Here is a 20516-nt window from a genome sequence, read left to right as displayed (position 1 = left end):
CCACCCTTCGCAGAGGGGGGAGCAATTGAGGGTTCGGTGCCTTGCTCAGGGGCACCTCGGCAGGGGCTCAAACCGGCGACCCTCCGGTTCCCAAGCGGAAGCTCTACCCACTGAGCCACTGCCTACCAAATGCATGCAACATCTTATGCATAGTCTCCAATAACATGCACTGTGAAACCCTTTAATGATTTACTGAAACAGAGGGCAGGTTCACTGTTTTTCATCCCAGACCAGACTACTTAACATGACAGGAGCCTCAAGGTGAATTCCAGAGTGTGTTTGCTGAACGTATATTTCCACAACACTTCGCTTCTGACACAGCAGCCATGAGACCGAGTCAATCACTCCTGATAGACGTGTGTATACGACCCACTTTAATCAGTGGGACATGCAGCGTAGTGAGGACTGCAGAAAAGTAAATTTTAACAAACATTTTAAGGAGCATATATTAATATTGTTAAGTACATCAAACTAACTAAACACAGGGCCTCCACTGTGCAACATCTGCTGACATTTCCCTCATCGTCCACTGTACACAGCCACGTGCACACGCTTTCTTTTCCCTCCATCCTTTCCTGCTTCCTATCAGCGCAGAGTGACATCATGTCCCATGCCGAGCGCGATTGTCGCTCGTCGGACACATCTGCACGCATTCAAGCTCGGTCTCTGGACTTTCCTCGCCCTGCATCAGGAGGGGGGACCAAAAATTCCACTTTCATAGGCGTACACAAAACGGGCTGATGTGACCTATGAGGTGGACGGGCCTGTGTCAGACTCAGCCGGCGTCAGACTCAGATGTTGACAGTGGCGTGGGCGTGGGGTCTAATTTGATTACTTTGTGCAGGAGCTGGATGAACACAATGTCCTGCACGCTGGCTGCTCTGTAGCCCGGCTGCTCTAAGCACCTACGAAATGGCTTGAAGGGAAAAACAAGAAAACCAAATCCACACATTCCTCTGCATGTTACTCTGCCGCATCTCTCTCCCTGTGTTATGGTTTCTTGTCAACTCATAAATCGCCATGTTTGACCTACTTTTCCAGACCTGGGGCTGTTTATTGTTGTTCTATATTTCAGCGTGAGTGAATGGAGGCCACGGAGCAAGAGGCAGCGATTCACTTTCCTCTGATCTCACAGCGAAAAGCAGCTTCATCGTCTCCTGTGAACCTCCTCATCATCATCCTCTGCCTCGTTACCTGGACTCCTAGGATTTCTGCAGACAAGTAGTTGTTATCAATTCAACTCATGCCAGAAAACAGAAACCAGCATCCTCACAGTCGCGTGGTTTATCTAAAATGATATGAAATGGTTTATTGCATACTTGAGCATGCGTAATACTGCCAGGTGCCCATGAGCAAAGGCACCTTTATCCCAGATCTATTTTTAGATTTTGAGCTTAATGACATCATCTAAAGTTTGGAGTAAAATGTGGAAAGTCTGCATTACTGGAGATACCTGGAGATGAGGAACATGCGTAGACAACAACAACAACTACAGCTGTTGGATAAATGTAGCAGGAAGTAAACATGTTGGCCTGAAATGTAGTGGAGTAGAAGGAGGAAGCAGCAGAACATGCAAATTGTAACTCCTAATGCACGCAATGTGCTCTGATAGTTCTCACATCTGGGTCTCACATTATTTTGTGGGTCAGGCGCTCGAGTACAACACACACACACACACACACACACACACACACACAGAGTGAACAAGCCAAACAAGCAGTAAAAACCTGCACGTACATAAAACCTTTGTTGCACTTTCACCTACTTAAGCCTATAATATACAACTTAAACCAACACCTGAAGCTCCAGCTGTGTGTGTGTGTGTGTGTACATCAAGCTGCACCCTGACTGTGTGTGGTACAGTGTGTTAGAAGCAAACTGTTCTTTTTCCTAATCAGGTTTATTGCCCTCTCAGGTATACATTGTGTATTCAGCACCTTCTTATCAATGCGGGCCATCGTGACATGTAGAGGGGTCAAAGAGCAGCTGGGACCGCTTGACATCAAATCAACATCAACATCATAGCTGTTGATAATGTTATCAATTTTACAGTAATAAGGCTTGAGGTTATGCCATCTGAGAGCCCACTGCCAATCGTGATTACAGAACAGATTTCTCTTTCATTTCCTTGAAGCAGTAATCATTTGATCTTGTTACATAAGCTTTTACCGCCCAATTCTATGAGCGTTTAGACTTAAGACAAAGAAACTGCAAGTGCTGGGTTGTTTTTCATGAGGTGAACAGTGTTGTGGAGTTACCTCATCATGAAGGCTTTCATCACAAAGAACCACGCTGGTGTCAGGAAGCAAGGCAGAGGGAGAGAGAGAGAGCGCAGCAGGCCTGTTCCCTCTACTCTGCTGCCACCTACTGGTCAGACTTGGTGCCTACAGCTACAGTGGCATAACTCCTTTGCATGTGGAGGCGTCCTCTCTTCGAGTAATGCAAAGCACATGTAAAGCCCAAGCCCAACAAAAGGCATGACGTTATGTTTCAGTAGTTAAGTCATCCAGAACATTCATCATAATTCCATAATAAACCGTTTCAAGCACTTTTCAAACCTTGAATATTAAAATTTAAGTGTTTTCAAGGATTTACAGCATCTGAACAAACTAGATACAAACAAAAGAGATTCAGTGTGAGATCACTCCTCTGTTCCTTTGTTCCCGACTGACAACAACAAACAAACATTCAGTACTGCAATCTTTTTCTTATCAGGAAAGAAACCAAAACAATAGATCAGATCAGTGACCTCATTAATCATAAAAGGGGTGTTGCCCCTAATGCTGATTACACATCAGTCACTGTCTCATGGATGGCTTTTCCATTTTAGAGTGCTCATCTTCTCTTTCTCTCTTTCTCTCTCCCTCTATCTGTCTCTCTCTCCTCCCTCCCCCCTCTCTCTGTCTGCCCCCCCCCCCCCCCCCCCCCCCCCCCCCCCCCCCCCTCTACCTCTCTCTCTCTCTCTCTCTCAATATCAAAACAATGTCTCCAGTAGTAATGCCACGGCCGGGCAGCAGGTGTGCTCTGTAGCACTGCAGCACATAACCGACCGCAGTGCCTCCTTGTGCGCGTGTGTGCGTGTGTGCGTGTGTACGTGTCTGTGTGTGTGTGTGTGTATTTGTGTGTGTGTGTGTGTGTGTGTGTGTGTGTGTGTGTGTGTGTGTGTCATGCGTCAGCAGCTGAGACGGGCTGCCGTGCCTGGCTCGGCCACTGCTGCTCCTGCCACTCTGCTGAAAGAGCGGAGAGAGAGAGAGAGGGAGGGAGAGGAGGAGGAGGAGAGAGAGAGAGAGAGAGAGAGAGAGAGAGAGAGAGAGAGAGAACAGAGGAGTGCTGGAGGGCGTGCAGGAGAGAGAGAGGGGAAGAAGGAGGGCAAGAGAGGGGAGTCCAGGCCCAAATAAAGCCATGGGGGCCGGGGTTGGGCAGGACCCCCATTTGCTATAAATACGCTGGCCGCCTGGAGGTTCGGGTTTGGTGCCTGTGGCTTGGGACCGGTGAGCACCGCTGCTGCAGTCTTCCTCAGGAGAGTCTCCTCTAGCTACTTATCATCCTCCTCTTCCTCATCCTCCTCCTGGTCATCAGTGTTCCGGACGGCCAAGATGCCTCGGGTGGACGCAGACCTCAAGCTGGACTTCAAAGATGTCCTCTTCAGACCCAAGAGGAGCAGCCTGAAGAGTCGCTCCGAGGTACAAACGCTTCATTAGTACTCTGATGACGAAGTACAGGTAGTAAGACAGTGTCTATGTGGGGGGTAGTAAATGTGTTTACTGTAGCTTAGTAATCAGGAAGTACAGCTGTGCTTGTGCTGCTATGGTGACGCAACAGACATACATTAACTATTTATACATTTAGGGGGAGGGAGTGAATTGTAGGGGCCCCATTGCGTAACCCTGGGTCGCGACACCTTCATCATGGTGATTAAAGATGAAGAATGAAATATCACAGCGGCCACATTCCTCTCAAAGATACGCAGTGTGTCTTATTTTGTACCTCCTCTGGGTCATGTCATGTGTGTATCAGTGTAAGGCGACTGATTAGGAGTGTGTGTGCTGCGAGTGTGTCTCTGCAATCAGCAATTACAGCCCAAACAAGCCTGTGTGTGTGTGTGTGTGAGTGAGTGGGGCGACCTTCTGCAAAGGTTACAGAAAACAAGGTTAGCTCTGCCTGGAGCTGCATCAGGGACACTATAGGCAGCAACAGAGAAGAAGAGAGAGAGAGAGAGAGAGAGAGAGAAGAAGAAAGAGAGGAAGTGATGTACAGATGATGACCTGATGCGTTGTTTCAAGCAGGTCAAAAGGTTTGAAGAGGTCAAAAAGAGGCCAGGAGGCGTCCCATATCAAACCATTTGGTCATCTAGGAAACCGCTTGTTTAGATTTGGCTCTTATACGTTAGCAGCACAGTGTAACCAGCATGGGGGGGGGGTTGGAACCAAGAACCCTGGCACGGTGGCACTGGCATGTAGGGACGGGGACGTGACAAGCAACATGAGATACAGCAGAGTTCTCAGTAACGCTGCTTAAAAATAGGATCCGTGTGTGTGTTATAGTTGGCCAGAAGGCATACCACACATGACAGATCAAGATACACACACGCACACACACACACACTCACACACAAACTCATTCTTACTTCAGCACTGTGTTTTATTAAAGGGTGACTCCACTATGATCTGCATGAAGGCTAGTGGCGCTGTAGGGGGCGCCGTCACAGGGGTCGCTGCTACAGATTGAGAAGTAGGAAGCCTCAGGGACGTTCTTCAGTTTACACACTCGGAAAGTCGAGCAACAACAGGTCAAGACCTCACTTATGTAATGTGTTGTTATAGAGGTTATTTTTGTTGTTGTTATTTTTCTCATTTATGGGGTTAATACAGATATTATCTATATTAATTTCAATGATCATATAACACAAAGCCTTTAGATCTGTGACATCATATCCGTCCCTTATTTTCTGGCGAGCACGCGGTCCAATCCTGCTGCATCAGCGTGCCAAGCTGAGAGAAGAGACCCGCATTGATTAGATGAAATGGACACGCACGACCGGGTGCCCCTCCCTCCCTCGCCCCTCGCTCCATCCCCTCTCTCTCTCTTGCCACGGTGACTTACAGCTCCTTCGCTCTCTGCTATGGTTCCAGACATTATCGCGCCATGAAGGTTATACACACTTTTATATTATGTTCCGACCCCATTTTGCAGCAGCACTGGCATCCTGGCATAAATCCTGTACCTCAGCTTCACCCCCAAACAAACCACTTTGACCGGTCACACTCTCCCATTACAGTCACCTGACCTCCATCTTACACAGCACGTGAGACGCAGAAATCACAGTGGGGGGTCAGAGTGAATCTGAGCTGTACTCTGCATCCCCATAAACACTGAGGCAGCTTGTGTGTCTGACTTCATCTGATCAGGTTACAAGCAGCACCACCGGCGAGCTGCTGGATCTAAATGATTCAGTGAATCTATCGCACACAGAACTGAGAGGAACACCACTGCCCTCCAGTCACGTTTGGTGGTAAAATAATCAATCATGCTGATAAGTGTCCTGAATGAATCCTGTCTGTCTGTCTGCCCCCCCCCCCGTCCCTCAGGTGGACCTGCAGAGGACCTTCACATTCCGCAACTCCAAACAGACCTACACCGGCATCCCCATCATCGCCGCCAACATGGACACAACGGGAACGTTTGAGATGGCGCAAGTCCTCAGTAAAGTGAGTCTTGAGACACACACACACACATACACACACACACACACATAAAGGGATGACATATGATGTGAATAATAATAAATTACTCGATGTTGTGAGGGAGCGAATGGTGATAGGGAATAAAGATGAATCATGGGTGCAAACATCAGCATTCTCCCTCTCTCTCTCTCCCTCCACCCCCCCCCCCCCCCCCCCCCCTTTCTCTCCCTCTCTCCCTCTCTTCCCCTCTCTCTCCAGCACACCCTGTTCACAGCCATTCACAAGCATTACTCTGTGGACGAATGGAAGAACTTTGCTGCTAACCATCCGGAATGCTTAGAGGTGAGATCCAAACATTCCTGAAATCCCCTCACTCCCATATGAAGTGAACCTGTTGTGTCAGAGGAGACCCTGATGGTGACTAACCTCATCTTCTGTTGTTGTTTCTGTTGGACTGCTCTTTTTCTCTTCCACCTCTCAGCATCTGGCTGTCAGCTCAGGCAGCAGCAAAGCAGACCTGGAGAAGCTGTGTGCCATCATGGAGGCCGTTCCTACCCTGAAGTACATCTGTCTGGATGTGGCCAACGGCTACTCTGAGTACTTTGTGGAGTTTGTTAAGACGGTCAGAGAAAAGTTCCCCAAACACACCATCATGGTAAGAGTGTGGACGTCTCAGCGGGGCTTTGTTGCTTTGTTTGCGATGTGTAGCTGAGGCTGTGTTGTTGTTGATGTTGTTGTTTGCTCTCTGCCTGGCAGGCGGGGAACGTGGTGACGGGAGAGATGGTGGAGGAGCTCATCCTGTCTGGCGCCGACATCATTAAAGTGGGCATCGGGCCAGGTGGGTGAGGTGTCAAGACCTCAGGTTCCACAAATCTACATCAGTTCCATAACAACAACAACAACAACTGTGTTTTGCAGGATCTGTGTGTACGACACGCATCAAGACTGGAGTTGGCTACCCACAGCTCAGTGCTGTTATAGAGTGTGCAGATTCAGCTCACGGCCTCAAAGGACACATCATCTCTGTAAGTGCCTCACTGCTGCACACACAACAACAACTACATGAAGGGCAGTTCAGTTCATTCATTCATGTTTCTCCATTCAGGATGGTGGCTGCAGTTGCCCCGGTGATGTAGCGAAGGCTTTTGGTGAGGATACAACTCTACAATTTCTGCCATTTTAAAGGATTTAGATTGAGGTGTCTCCTCTTCATCTAACCACTCTTCCTCCTCCTCCCTCTTCCTCCCTCTTCTCCCTTTAGGTGCAGGCGCTGACTTTGTGATGATGGGAGGAATGCTGGCGGGACACGACCAGTGCACCGGCGAGGTCATCGAGAGGGACGGCAAGAAGTACAAACTGTTCTACGGCATGAGCTCCGACACGGCCATGAAGAAATATGTGGGTGGGGTGGCTGAGTACAGGTGAGAGGCTGAGACCAGGGTGGACAGGAGGGAAACAGCCGGTTTGGCCACTAGGGGGTGCCCTAACAACCCTCTGTCCTTCTCTACTCCTCTTCCAGGGCGTCGGAGGGCAGGACGGTGGAGGTTCCCTACAGGGGGGACGTGGAGAACACCATCCGCGACGTGCTGGGGGGCCTCCGCTCCACCTGCACCTACGTGGGCGCCGCCAAACTCAAGGAGCTGAGTCGGAGAACCACCTTCATCCGTGTCACGCAGCAGTCCAGCCACATGTTCTCTTAGTTCAGCTAGAGCAGGCAGACACACACACACACACACACACACACACGAAACCCCAAACTGTTTCTCTCAGGATATCTGCTGACTGAAAGCTGTTTCCTGCAGGTTTTGAATTATATATACTTTTAAGTGTGACTTAAAACATTTTCCAAAGCATCACAGCACTACCATCAACTCCCACTGTGGGTGTGTTTTCATTCTGCACACACACCATAATACGTTACTTTAATACAGAATATGCAGATATTTAATTTTAGACTGGACTCATGCAAACATATTCCAGATGTAACAGCCTAGATAAGGTGTGTAAGGTGTGTTTGGGGATGATTGGAGGATGTTAAACACACTCCACTGGAGAAGGAGGTGTATCAGTGCTTTGATGATTTGGAGAAACTCTCCTGGTAAACTTTTGGAATAATATGAACGTGATCAATATGCAAACTCCAGGAGCGTTATACCCTTTATCTGTCACTGGAGGAAAACATTGCAATAAAGTGCATGCAGGAGCCTCAGATGATTTCCTCAGTGGTGTTTATGAATGTAATCTGCTGCTGGGCTCACACAGCTTTGGCTTTTAAACAGGATGAGAGTGTTATGTCATGTGTTCGTGGCTCTTCTTCCATTTGGCAGAAAACATTGAATGTGCCGTCATCTCTTTGTGTGTCTCCTCCGTGTGTGTCCGTGTGCATGCACCTTGTTTGCGTGGAGCCAGTTGTACCTGAGATCCTCCTGATTCCCCCCTGCTGTGCATGCAAAGTGACGTCTCTTCGTTGGATTCCACTGTGCCTGATGTTTTAAATCCAGGGCATCTCAATCTACGCTGCATTGAGGAGCTGCCTCCTGTACTTGAAGCAAAGATGTTGAAGGGAAAGTTATGTGAACTGTTCAACATTACATTCAAGTCCAATTCTAAACTGGAAAGCAGCACTTTAAAATGACAGTTTGATTGTTTACTGCGATGAGAAAACCAAGGGGAAACAATAAAGACAAACTAGAAACATCTCTGTCTGCTCTTTCTGGATTTGAAACTACACATTAACCTTAAGTTATGAACTGATTTTCATGAAACTTTGTGTGATGGTTTGGTACGATCCAGGGAAGAATCCATTCCTTTAGGTGCTGGTTGGCCAGATGGTGGCGCTGTAATGACCACTTTTGATCGCCCGTCAATATAGCAGTCTTTACAGTTAGAGGTATCATACAGATTATGTACACTAGATGGCGCTACCTGCCCAATTACGGTAGATTCACACATTAAATCACAGTGAGTTTGAGCTGCATGTGGGTCTCCACTTCAAAATAAAAACACAAATTGCCCAATTTATTCCAGATATGTCAAGGTTTCATTTTCTTTTTCAAATAGGTGCATTTGTACAGATGTCAAATACATACACCAATAGGGTTTCTCCATTGCTATAAAGGAAAGGGGAGGTGAGACACAGGGACTTGAGTGAGTACAATATAGTACAAACAAGTTGGCTGGGCGCGTCTGCGGCCCCGTGCAGGTGAAAGTGTCCCGGCTGCTCTGTGATGATGTCCACTTCTCTGCCACCGTCTCAGGGGGGCCAAAAGGTTCAAGTTCAGAACTCCACCTCACAGTTAGCAGAGAAAAATCCAGACAGACAGGTTGCGAGCCTCCAGGCTGACTGTTCAGAACAGAGGGAGGAGGGGGGGCGGGATCAGCCCTCAGAACAGCCCCGCCCTTTCTGTGGCAGTGGGAGGGGCCAGAGGTCACAAACCCGCAGATGCCTGTCCCCTGCCCAAGTGTTCGCTGGCCTGCACGGAGCTGCAGACCAAAGACGTTCAGTACGCTGAAGAAGAATCCTCCTCCTCTCCAGCATCATACACAGAATATTGTAATAATAATTCATAGTTCATTGCCAATAATGACAGTTGTTAATCATATCAAATTATGTGTCATAAGTGTACATATCTTATAACCCATATCAAACAGCCCACCAATGTAAATTAATTGGGGTGAAACTTAACGGTTACGTGGGCCTCTAGAAGGTTTTTCCTTTCTGCCTGAGTTGGTTATCCAGCGCTATGGACATTGACGAGACGTCATACAACAGTCAAGTTTGAATGAAAAAAAAAAGGAATCCTGATCAAATTCTGTTCACTTTCCAAAACACAACAAAGTGCCAAACAACATCGTCCTCTTAGCAAAAATGAAAGTACAAACATCAAGAAAACAAAGAGCCGGCGTCTTCTTTTTCTGATTGAAAAGCTCAAACACCAACATTCACTTTATGTTGTCATGTTGTGCAAGAAGCCAATTTAAAAAAAAAAAGACGACATTAGCGGTGTTCCTCCAATGAGAAAGCTCGTCATAAAAACTCAACAATGACACATTCTCTACATAGTTTCAAGTCCCCTGACATTATATTGAGTGCTACAAGGAGACCAAAAATACAGAAAAAGCTCCTGCACCAAAGATAACGCAAACAAAGCAAAGGTTCGCTTGCACCGTTTCCACGCCGACCGAAACCGAGCTGAGCCGACCTGCTGACACGCATCCACCAAATCTCTCAGAACCAAAGACAAACAGAGGACAAACCTAAAAGAAAATAAACCAAACTGGACGGCCCGGTTCAGGCTCGGCTCAGACCCGGTCCAGGGTCAGGCCCAGGTTCAGGTTTAGGCCCGGTTCAGGTCGGCACGGGTGGAAACGATTCCCGAGCGAAACGGGGAACACAACAAAAGAAGGGACGCATTCCATGAGAAAAAGCTTTTCTTGTAGAAAAAGGAACCAAGGAAACCACCTGGCACCTCGGCCCGTTGGACCCAAGAACGCGCCGGGCGCCAAGCGAGATGGAGCGCAGACAGATTGACACAAGGTTGCGCGGCAAAGGTGATGTGCAAAACTTAAAAACTGAGCCATCTCTCTTTCCCTCCGTATTCACCCCCTTCTTCTTCTCTCTGTCATTCTGTCCGTCTGTATTGAATGAATGTTCGCCCTAGGGAGGTCTCGGTCTGAGACAGAGGGGTTAGACCAAAGCCCGTCCTAGGATTAGAAAGTGCTGAAACATTATCAAGTCTTCTTACGTCTACTTACATGTGCATCTTTGTTGGTTTTTATTTGTATTTTTTTTTCGTTTTTTTTCTTTACCTTTTTTACAAAAAAGTGGTCCCCACTAGCGATGAGGTTTGTTTTCTTTCTTTCCTGCGGGTCTCACTGTGAACCACCGCGGGGTCAAAGTTCACCGTCTCACAGACAAGAGAGGAGAAAATACTTGATTACACACTCATGCGTCGCACACTCGCACTACCAAACACACACACACACACACACAGTCACGGCGTGCATGACATTTGGTGCAGACACACACACACACACACACACACACACGGACACACACACACCAGTAAGACACGACAGTCTGTCACGCTCACAAATTTAAGAAGGCCGCAAAGACAAACGGGAGGGAGAGCGTTGGGGCGATCTTCATCCCGACTCTGTTTAACAGCTGAGACACATGTGGACACGCAGTAAACACGCGTATGTAAGTCGTTATCAGCGAGGACAAGACGAGACGCTGGAGTAGGACGATGCTACATACACATGGCACAGCGAAGGGGCGGGGAAATAAAAATGTAAGTATTGCACAATGTGGAACATTTCAAGGTTAAAACTCGGGATTATTTCGGAAAAGCAAAAGAACACCGGTCAAAGACTTTACAATGATGTGCCGCTTCCTCCACCGCACTCAGAACACAAACCGCTGTGACTACAAAGAGAGTTTATTATGTGTGTGTGTGTGTGTGTGTGTGTGTGTGTGTATCTATATTTGAGATTGCTTAGTTTCGTCGTTGTCTACATACTAGATCTGGACCGCGCTCGGCCACACTACAAGGTAGCTAACGGTTGTTGAGGGTAAATCGATTGCTTCTCCCCAGCAGGAGGCGCTTGCGAGGCTGACTGGCTATGATTGGGTACCTGAAACGAGGTCACACGAGGTCACTACGGGAGGAGACATGGCTACGCGGCGGACGTGGGCGGAGTCTTAATGTCTGCAGGAACAGAGGGGTGATTAGATAAGCTGAGCAAGGACGACAGCGCCCCCTAGCGTCCACTAACAAACTACAGCCAAATTTGTGTGTAATTGAGAAAAAAGTGCGATTTTTCTCTGTTATTTTGAAGTATACTGTTACGTTTGGCGTAATGACAGAGTTTATGACTCCGCCCACCCGGGGACAATCGGTTACTTACTGCATATATGAGAAACGTTTCCCTGAAAAACTAGCAACCGCTGTTGCAACTGCGTTGACATCAGAGATGAGCCTCTGAAATGAATGTGGTTCCACGTCTACGACCAGATTGTGTCCATGTTTGTTTTGGTTGAGGTGTGAGACGATTATTGCAAAACTTGAGTGGAATGAATTTGCGAGCATGTGTGTGTGTGTGAGTGTGTGTGTCTGAATATACAGTATATGTGTTCATATTGCTTTCGGAGGCAGCCAAAGCGACATCACTTTGGCTCCGTATGTCTCATGTCTTGACAGTAAACGTTTCCATGGCGTCTGACAGGTTTATGTGGTTCTGCTTTCTGTTTTGTTGAGGGAAGGTCGGATGAAAAAACACTGACACGTACACACACACACACAAGTTACAAAACACACTTCCACGCAGATTGTAAAACACACACGTACACACACGGAACTACAACAACCACTACTACCAATGGGCATGATGTTGCAATAGGAAAAGGGAAGAAATGAAAGTGCACTACTGTGGCATTGATCTGACAAACCCTGTTTTGTTATAAAAAATAAAGCATTTTAAAATCTCATATGGGGTCTCTGCTCATTCACTACGTCTGCGTATTCGTCCACCCAAGCACACACTCATCTTGCCATCGCCATTGGAGACGACGCGATCTCATAGCGTCTCTAGGCCTAGATCGGATCAGAAAGCTCGACAGATAGATGTGGAAGAAGCCGCTGCCTCCTTTCCCGGCCCCGCCCTCCCTCCGATCAATACATGCACATTCAGCTTAGGGGGCAAAAGGGGGCGGGGCTTCGGCTTTCATTTACATGTAAGAGAAAGCCTGGTGAGGATGTCCGAGCTCCGTATGTTGGCCCGACTCAACCACAAACCCCCGGAAAACATGGAGAACGCAGTGATTTGGGTAACTGGATGACTGAAACAAGACGCCACGTTCCCGTCTTTACACTGTGTGTGTGTTGGCGCGTCTCCGGTCTCGGGTCTAGGACTCGTTCATGGACCTGACTCCCTCCTCCTGATGTGCAAATTGCAAGATTCTCTTAAGTAAAGACTCCAAGTAGAAACACTGGACATTTAGCATTTTCTATATAACAAATGAGTATATCTTTTTCCTATACACATCATACACACACTCATACACACACACACACACACATATACATACATGTACACACACATACACACAAACCGACTGCCTACGTCCAACGTCTTTGCGACAAAATCGAGAGACAAAAGTGAGCATTTGCATAAAACAACTGCTTATCAATGAATTATCCGCTAGAGTTTGTGTTAAGCGTGAGTGTGTGTGTGTGAGTGTGTGTGTGTGCGTCACAAACACGCCTACAATCACAGATACGACAACTTTCAAACTTCCTTAATCGTCGTTCTCAGTCTAGGACGTTTCTTGCCCGTCCTCGGGTCAAATCCTAACCGTCTCCGAAACTCTCCAACGTTTCAACACTTAACCTCAACAAAACCAACAACTCCTAACTCCAACACCTCCAACATCGCGTCCGTCCCTTGTTACCAAATCACCTGTTCATCTTTTTCCAAAGTGCTGCTGCTACTTTCTAACCCCCCCCCCCCCAACAAAACAAAACAAATATCTCCAAATAAAAACATACAGTACTGCGTAACAACAACCACGTGTGTGTGACAGAGTGTTTAGTGCTTTGAAACATCCCGACCCTCTTAAAAGTGAATCCCTCCGTTTCTCTCACACAACCTTTCATGATTTAAAAAAAACAACAAAACAAAACAAAACAAAAAAACAGGTGATACATCGAAGTGATGACGATTGTATTTCTCCAACGTTTTCTCAAAGCGAAGTTTGAACCTGACCCGGTGTGTTTGTGTGTGTTCGGTTCGGGGTTTTAGACAGATGCAAGGTAAAGTGTGGTTTCCTGCTTCGTCCTGTGGCACACGGGCGCTGCTTGATAACATCACAGGTCAGCTCTGACCTTAAGAGTAACTTTAGTCAGGTTTACGCTTCTAAAATTCGATCTCTCTCCTGAGGGCTTGAGCTTTTCTCGCCAATATTACCAATTTATCACCAATCCTTCCAGCTCAGGATGGTCTGACATCATATCCAGCGCAGGAGGAAGTTTAGGTTCTGAATCGCAGCCATCGAGTAACGCTTCCATGTGCCACACGGCCGCCGACAAACCATCGCTTCTCCGCCGACATTGTCACCTCCTGAACACCACAACAACACCGGATGCTTGTGTGACGTGTAATAAGGTGTTAGGAACAACATGTGCTTAATGTCAGGTGACAACACGCTAGGCAGGGCGGGTACATGTACTTCTACAGTACAGAATCCAAGATAGAAAACAAAAGCAGAAAAGAAAAAAAAAACGGTAAAAACCAAGAGAAATGAAACATTAATATGGGCATTCGTATTTATTTTTCTAGAATGTTTTTTTTTTTTCCAAATCCAAATGGTTACAGCTAACCTTCACTTTCCATTATTTGACCGGCCTTCAATGCTGACTTTCACCTGGTATGGGATGAAGGAGGGCTTGGGCAGGGTCAAAGGTGGCTCCTCCTCTGATTTCTCCACCTTCCGACCTTCAGGCGCAGACCATCTCCTCTTCCGGCCCGTCGTCGGCTTACTGGAGACGGCGTCCGTAACGCCGGCAGCCTGACCTTTAGAAAGTGAGCCCCTCTCCCCAAACACGATTAGATGCCCGTTCTCCACGTTAGCGCTCACTGCGTTACCGTTCCTCCCGGCGGCGCCGTTCCCCCGCTGGCTGATGCCGTTCTCCCCGTGCCTGGAGCCTCCGCCACCACCGCAGCTCTGGGGGGCGTCGGCCGCAGCTCTGGGGGGTTTGAGGAGCGCGTGGCCGCTGGCCGTCACGCAGGCAGGGGTGACCAGCTCCAGCGACTGAGTCTTCTTCAGAGATCCGTTCCTCAGGTTCTTAAGCGTGAGTGAAATACAAACGTCGCCCACTGACAGCTTGGTGCACGGCAGCTCCAGCAGCTGGGTGGTCCGGTCTGGGCAGCATGAAGACCAGCCTTGGCCAAAAACAAAGAAGGGGTACTCCACCAACACCTCCACACTCACCTGGAGGAGCAGAGATGAAGGGAGGAGATCAGATACATACTATTTATCCCCACTGGCACGCACACACACACACACACACACACACACACACACACACACACACACACACACACACACACACACACACGGAGCAGGGTCATTGGGTTTTCATTCCACAAAATTATAAAAGAGAACAGATCACAGTTGTCCAGTGAGAATACAAGAGAGAGAATGTGAATAAGACGTAGGGAGAGGAGGAAGGAAGTGAAGAGTTAGCGAGGGGTGAGGGGGGGTTAAGTTAGAGAAGAACTGAGTACACGAATGTGAATGAGAACAACGTCCAGACCGCATCAAAGCAAATATCTTACAAACTTTTCCCACTTGTGTTATGTAATGTTTAGGTCCCCTAAGCACCAGAGAGAGAGAGAGAGAGAGAGAGAGAGAGAGGGAGAGAGGGAGAGAGAGAGAGAGAGAGAGAGAGAGAGAGAGAGAGAGAGTCTTTGAACAGCGGTCAGCTCATGTGGGTGCAGCGAGCGGCTTGGGGATCTGCTGTGTGGGCCGTCGAGTCACGGACAGATGAAACAGATTATGGAGCTTTAACAGAGACTCTCTCCAAGAGAGCCAGATGCCTGCGTGTGTGTGAGAGTGTGTTTGAAATCAAAAATAAAATTGTAGCTTATTGTGAGATGAAAAGAGAAGGCAGAGCGATAAGAGTGAGACTCAACGCACGAAACGAGAAATGGAGGTACAAGGAGATGTGAGAAGGAGACTTCCTCCCCTGGCTTACCTGAGCGCGGTGCTCGCCCACAGAGAACTGGACCACGGCGTAGTTGGGCGACGCGTGGCTCCCGTCGATGCGCTCCACCGTGGACGAGTCGATCTTCAGCTCGCTGCTGATCTCGGCGCTCTGGATGAAGTCCTCCGTCTTCAGTTCCTCCACGCGCTTCAGCTCGCCGTTGGCCAGCTGAATGATGGAGCCCTTGATGAAATACGGAGGGAGTGAAGGTGGCACGTCTACGCTGGACGGCGGCGGAGGAGGAGGAGCGGCGGGAAAAACGGGGAGATGAAGCTGGGCCTGGACCACCCCGCCTGGTGTGGCCTGGTGGTACGAGGCTATGTGGGTTTCCGGGGTCTCTCCTTTACCAGCAGGGGCGGCGATGTATGTGTGTGGCAGCGCGGTGGGGAACGGTTGGGCTTGGGTGGACGAGGCGACGTGGGACACCGCGGGCTCCAGCGCGGCGACTCCGCCCCCGCTGACGGGGATGATGACCGGCTGGGTGCCAGGAATGAGCAAGTGCGGTTCTAGGCTGGTGTGGTAGGCAATTGGCTGATGTTGGCTGCCGCCGCCCCCGGCGATGTAACCCAGGATGGAGGGCTGCGGGTAGAGGCCGGCGGAGGCCACGCCCATGGACAGAGTCTCTGTAGTGTTGTGGGTGGTCTGGATAACAGTCTGCGTGGACATGGTGCCGGCCGCTTTCAAGCTGTCCACACACAGCGGCGATTGGAACATGTAGGAGGGCAGGGTGTTACAGGAGGAGGGGGCGCGGCTCACCGGCTTGCCCAGGATACCGCCTTTCTCCAGGTGGGCGGAGCCAGAGGTGGTCAGCTTCTCCGGGCTGGCTCTGGGCGGTGCCAGCTGGTGGTCCCCGTGGCTGTTGGCCATTAACATGACGGAGGTTCTGAAGCCCGACGGATCGTGGGCGGCGTAGTCCGCCGGCAGAACGAGCTGGCGGGCCTCGTGGACAGAATGAGACAAAGACGAGATGACGTCTCGCGATTTGCTCCCCGGCTTGGAGAGGTTGGACTCCGGGGACGCTCCGTATCGCCGGCCCTTCTCCAGCTCTCCGTTATGGAGCTCTCTCGATCGGAGCCCGCTCTCCTCTTTCCTGACGGGTCCGTCGGCGTACTGCACCATCACCTGGGACATGGCGTGTCCCAGGTGATGGTGCGGGTGCATCGAGTGCGCGCCCCCCTGGTGGTGGTGGGCCGACGGCACGGTCCGCGTGGCGGTGGACATTTGGACGTGGTGAGGGGCGATGTCAGTGGGAGGTGGAGGCATGGAGGTGCGGGCGGCGGCGGCGGCGGCTCGCAGATGGTCGTGTCTGGAGGCCTGCGTGGGGGCAGAGACCATGTCCCCGTGTGAGGGTCTCTGCTGGGTCAGAGACGAGGAGGAGAGCGGGGGAGGGGGAGGGGGAGGTGGGAGGAGCTGAGGGGAGATGTACCCGGTGTATGGGGCGGCGTAGGGCGAGGTTATAAACTGCATGTTAGGGGGCAGCTGGGTGTAATGGACAGTTCCTCCCACGGCCGACTGTGACAGCGGGGACGTGTAGACTGTGGGGAGGGATGAGAGCAGTCTTAAGGAGGAAGAGGAGGAGCAAGAGTCTGACATGTTGGACAGGGGTTTGTACTGCAGCACGTCCGACTGGCTCATTCCGCGGCGTCCACCCATAGCGCCCTCGTTCCCTCCGCCCACGCTGGCCAGCCAGGCCAGGTTCTCTGAGCGCTGGCTGTCGGCGATCACTGGTGCGGCCGGTGAACGTGCTTCGGACGCTAAGGTGCACGACAGGATCTCCCTCTTCTTCGGGGGGAGACATTCGTTGCTGCGTTCATGGTTTGACTTCATGCTTGCTCGCTGTTTGTCCCTCTGCTGTACACTTGCGTTCTCTCGATCCGTTTCTGTCTTCTCTTTCTCTAACTTCCTGTTTGACTTTCCTGTCTCCTTTCCTTCACTTCTGATTGTTCCGTTCCTTGTCTTGGCTTGTAGTCTCTCTGTTTTCCTCCCCTGTCTCTCTGGTCTTTGATTTTCAGGTCTTTCCTCTTGCGGTGAAGGAAATTCAGGCGTTAAAACGGCAGGCGAGGAAGGACTGATGAAGGAGATGTAGATATGGAGGGGGTTGGTTTGAGGTGAGGGTAGGACAATCTGTTTGGTCCGAAGGGTGTTTAGCGTCTGAAGGGTGAGCTCAGGGTTGTCGGAGAGATCGTCACCACGTCACACCTGCTGCTGCCGCCGAGGACGACGGGGGGCCGAGTGTGTCGCACTTCATGCGGAATCATTTCTCTGTAAAACTAAGCCTGCCCACGTGCAGCACAATCCTGAGAGCAAGAGAGAGAGAGAGAGAGAGAGAGAGAGAGAGAGAGAGAGAGACATCGTCACAGAGGTTCAGCATCAGAACACACACACACAGGAAATACCGGTAAACAGTGTAAAACTCCCGTTGAAGTTTTTGACGTGAGTTGCCGAAAACTAAACGCCTGAGCTCTGCAGCGTCTGTGATGTTAGCAAACGAGCTCAATGTGCAGGATGAAGACGAGATAAGCAGCGGCGCACAAGTGGCCCGAGGTTCATCTTAATTAGATGCACATTCCAACGTCCCAACTGGCTACGGGACGGATGCATGAATCTCCTCCGCGTTCCGCTACCCCTGCAAAAAAGAATCAAGTGTGGCAGGTGAGAATGAGTGTGTGTTGACAGCGCGTCAGTCAGGGAGGCAGAGCTGACAGCGGCGCTCGCAGTAACAAGCACTGGAGGGAATCGCCCGCTTCAGATCGGGGAGGAAACAGGCAAAAATAGCAAATGTGAAAAAAACAAATTGCCCTTTGCACTACTGCATCATACATAAGGACCCATGGGTGCTGCTGCTGCACCCCTAAAACCTCCTGACACACACACACACACACACACAGATAAATGTCTATATACTGTACTGTGTGTTTACAGCGCATGCTTGCCTGGAACACTCGCTAAACACATGTCAACAGCAGATCTTTGTAAGAAAACTCGGTGTGTGTGTGTGTGTGCGGCACATGTGCATGCGCGTATGTGTGTCTTAGCGTGTGTGTGTGTGTGCCATCTGTTCTAGAGGACTCCCTGCTGCAAAAGAAGGAATGCTTGGTGTGAATATCATAAATAATGTACATAGGCAATTCAAGCACACACACACACACACACACACACACACACACACACGCTTACAAGCTTGGTTACTCACACTGACACCTGGGTATATTCAATTATGCTGACATGTTCTTCTGTCGACACTCGGCAGAGGCTCACACACACGCTTTTACAAACTCCTGAGCAAATGAGGATGCATGGACACGCACGCTGTCCCACTTTAAGACTCTTTACATCCACAAAACCTGAGAGTGAACCCAACACCCGCCGACTAACTCACTGCAAACCTGCACTAAACATGCGTAGCAAGCACAGCGCCGCTTGTTAACGACGGTAATAAAGCATTTTCTTCCTCATTGTGGAGGCCTCAGTCTGCGAACGCCACAGGCTGAGGCCACGAGCGAATGTCCTGTTCCTTTAGTTGTTTTGTGTTTAAATGAGCAATTATTTGCAAATGTGACCTTTATTTGTGAAGTTAAAGTTGTTTAGCGGCAGTTTCTAGCCTACAGTGCAGCAACCTCCTATTGATCCAGTGCTCACAGCGCCACCCAGTGGTCGGTTAGGGGTAAGGTCTTGATTTCAGGGAACCAGGAACTTCCCTAAATTATCATTGTTTTTATTATTTAATCTTTCACGTCTTCATTTTTTATTTCAGACACTTTAAAAGCATCCAGTGTCAGGTCACATGTTCGCCTCGATCACAGCACAAACAACAGCGACGGCGTGCCTTCTATGTCGCCCGAAATGGACGCTGTGACCAGCGTCATCTGGAAGTTAGTGCTCCACGCTGACAGCTCGTCAGAGAATACGACCTCAGGAGCAGGGATGTTTTTGGGGGGTCAGGACAGATCTAAATTTAGACCCGAGCCAGTCCAGCTGGTGAACAGCAGTACCTCAAACGGTTCTCGCTTCCCTAGAAAGGTTCTTCCCACACCGGTAAGCTGTGGTAGTCTGACTGTCCTGTTTCTGTCGCAAGCCACTACATTTCAAATCTTTCAGCCAAAGATGAGCGGATCAACAACTCCCAGGTTCCCTATGGGTTTTCTGCTGCTTCCTACAGAGCGATATCACCTGCTCCCACTGTGTGCGCGAGTGTGTTTGTGTGTGTGAGAGAGTTTGCCTACGTATATAAGTTTTATAGGGCGAGGGACATCTTGCATCTCAAACAGATTCCGGTGATTTAAGAGGTGTCGCAGTGCTACTACGACGCAACTGCCAGAGATGGGGTGTGTGAGTGAACACACACACACACACACGCCCGCACGCAGACACGGCTTTCAGGGTTTGTTTTACAGAAGTGAACACACATGCACGTATCCAGGTACATGCTGTTGGACGAGGCCTGTGTGAGTGAGTCAGAGGCTGTTGATGGGTGAGGTTCTAACACTCTGATGTTCTCTCCTCTCCTTCACTCTGCCTCCTTTCCTGCCTCAGCCTGTTCACCCAGCCCACTTTATCACTCCTTTCTCAAATATCACTCCCCCCCACCTAATGGTTTTACCTTCTTAATCTGAAGTTTTGTCTTTGTCATCACTTCTAAGCTAATCCTCTCATGTGTCCTCGCCTCTGTGCCACACCCAGATCAAGGATACGTCATCAACTCCAACACTTCTGCAGGTACATGAAATTAATGGATCTGTGATTGTGTGTGATAAGTGTGTGTGTGTGTTTGGAAGTGAAAGTGTTGTGGAAGGCGCGGAGGCTCGCGCTCGCTCAGACGGGAACTTTGGTGTTTTCGACAAAAAGGGTCCAGGCGGAATGAAAACGGGGATTGAGAGAAGCGTGAGGAGAGACAGGAAGGGAAGGAAACGAAAGAAGGAAGAAAGAGAGATGGTGTGTGTGTCTGAGAGAGAGAGAGAGGGAGAGAGAGAGAGAGAGAGAGAGAGAGAGAGAGGGCAGGCTAAACTGACCTACATTGCAAAAAGAGAGAGTATTGCTTCACTGAAACTGACACGCAAACACACAT

The 20516-nt window shown here is 49.4% G+C and overlaps 2 protein-coding genes across 4 annotated transcripts in view; one reads left to right on the top strand and one right to left on the bottom strand.

Annotated features, from left to right (window-relative positions):
- Positions 1–3535: 3535 nt before the first annotated feature.
- Positions 3536–7384, top strand: gmpr (guanosine monophosphate reductase). Of its 2 annotated transcripts, XM_076149988.1 has the most exons (9): positions 3536–3683; positions 5589–5708; positions 5943–6026; positions 6166–6339; positions 6441–6522; positions 6603–6709; positions 6790–6832; positions 6946–7105; positions 7204–7384. In XM_076149988.1, the coding sequence occupies exons 1-9, from the start codon at positions 3597–3599 to the stop codon at positions 7382–7384; spliced, it is 1038 nt and encodes a 345-aa protein (XP_076006103.1). In that variant the 5' UTR covers positions 3536–3596. The 2 variants fall into 2 exon arrangements, with proteins under 2 accessions (XP_076006103.1, XP_076006104.1); XM_076149989.1 differs by lacking the exon at positions 5943–6026.
- A 6641-nt stretch (positions 7385–14025) lies between these two features.
- atxn1a (ataxin 1a) overlaps positions 14026–20516 on the bottom strand; it is a 60682-nt gene continuing 54191 nt past the window's right edge. For both annotated transcript variants that reach the window (XM_076149843.1, XM_076149844.1), the window contains 2 exons: positions 15443–17748; positions 14026–14676 (listed from right to left, as the gene is read on the bottom strand). In XM_076149843.1, the coding sequence (XP_076005958.1) occupies positions 14068–14676; positions 15443–17278 (2445 nt within the window). In that variant the 5' untranslated portion in view covers positions 17279–17748 and the 3' untranslated portion in view covers positions 14026–14067. The remainder of the gene's footprint in view (positions 14677–15442; positions 17749–20516) is intronic.

This window comes from Genypterus blacodes, unplaced genomic scaffold, assembly GCF_046128005.1.
Source record: "Genypterus blacodes isolate CSIRO-AG114 ecotype Tasmania unplaced genomic scaffold, CSIRO-AGI_Gbla_v1 ptg000048l_1, whole genome shotgun sequence".
NCBI classification, from domain to species: domain Eukaryota; kingdom Metazoa; phylum Chordata; class Actinopteri; order Ophidiiformes; family Ophidiidae; genus Genypterus; species Genypterus blacodes.
Note: the sequence above shows the minus strand (reverse complement) of the source record. Positions and strands in the feature narration are given on the sequence as shown.

Bases quoted from the DNA above. Each gene is read 5' to 3' on its own strand.
- gmpr (XM_076149988.1), top strand. From the start codon at position 3,597: ATGCCTCGGGTGGACGCAGACCTCAAGCTGGACTTCAAAGATGTCCTC. The intron at 6,523-6,602 runs GTGGGTGAGGTG...TGTGTTTTGCAG, and splicing joins TAAAGTGGGCATCGGGCCAG to GATCTGTGTGTACGACACGC. The intron at 6,833-6,945 runs GTGAGGATACAA...TTCTCCCTTTAG, and splicing joins TGATGTAGCGAAGGCTTTTG to GTGCAGGCGCTGACTTTGTG.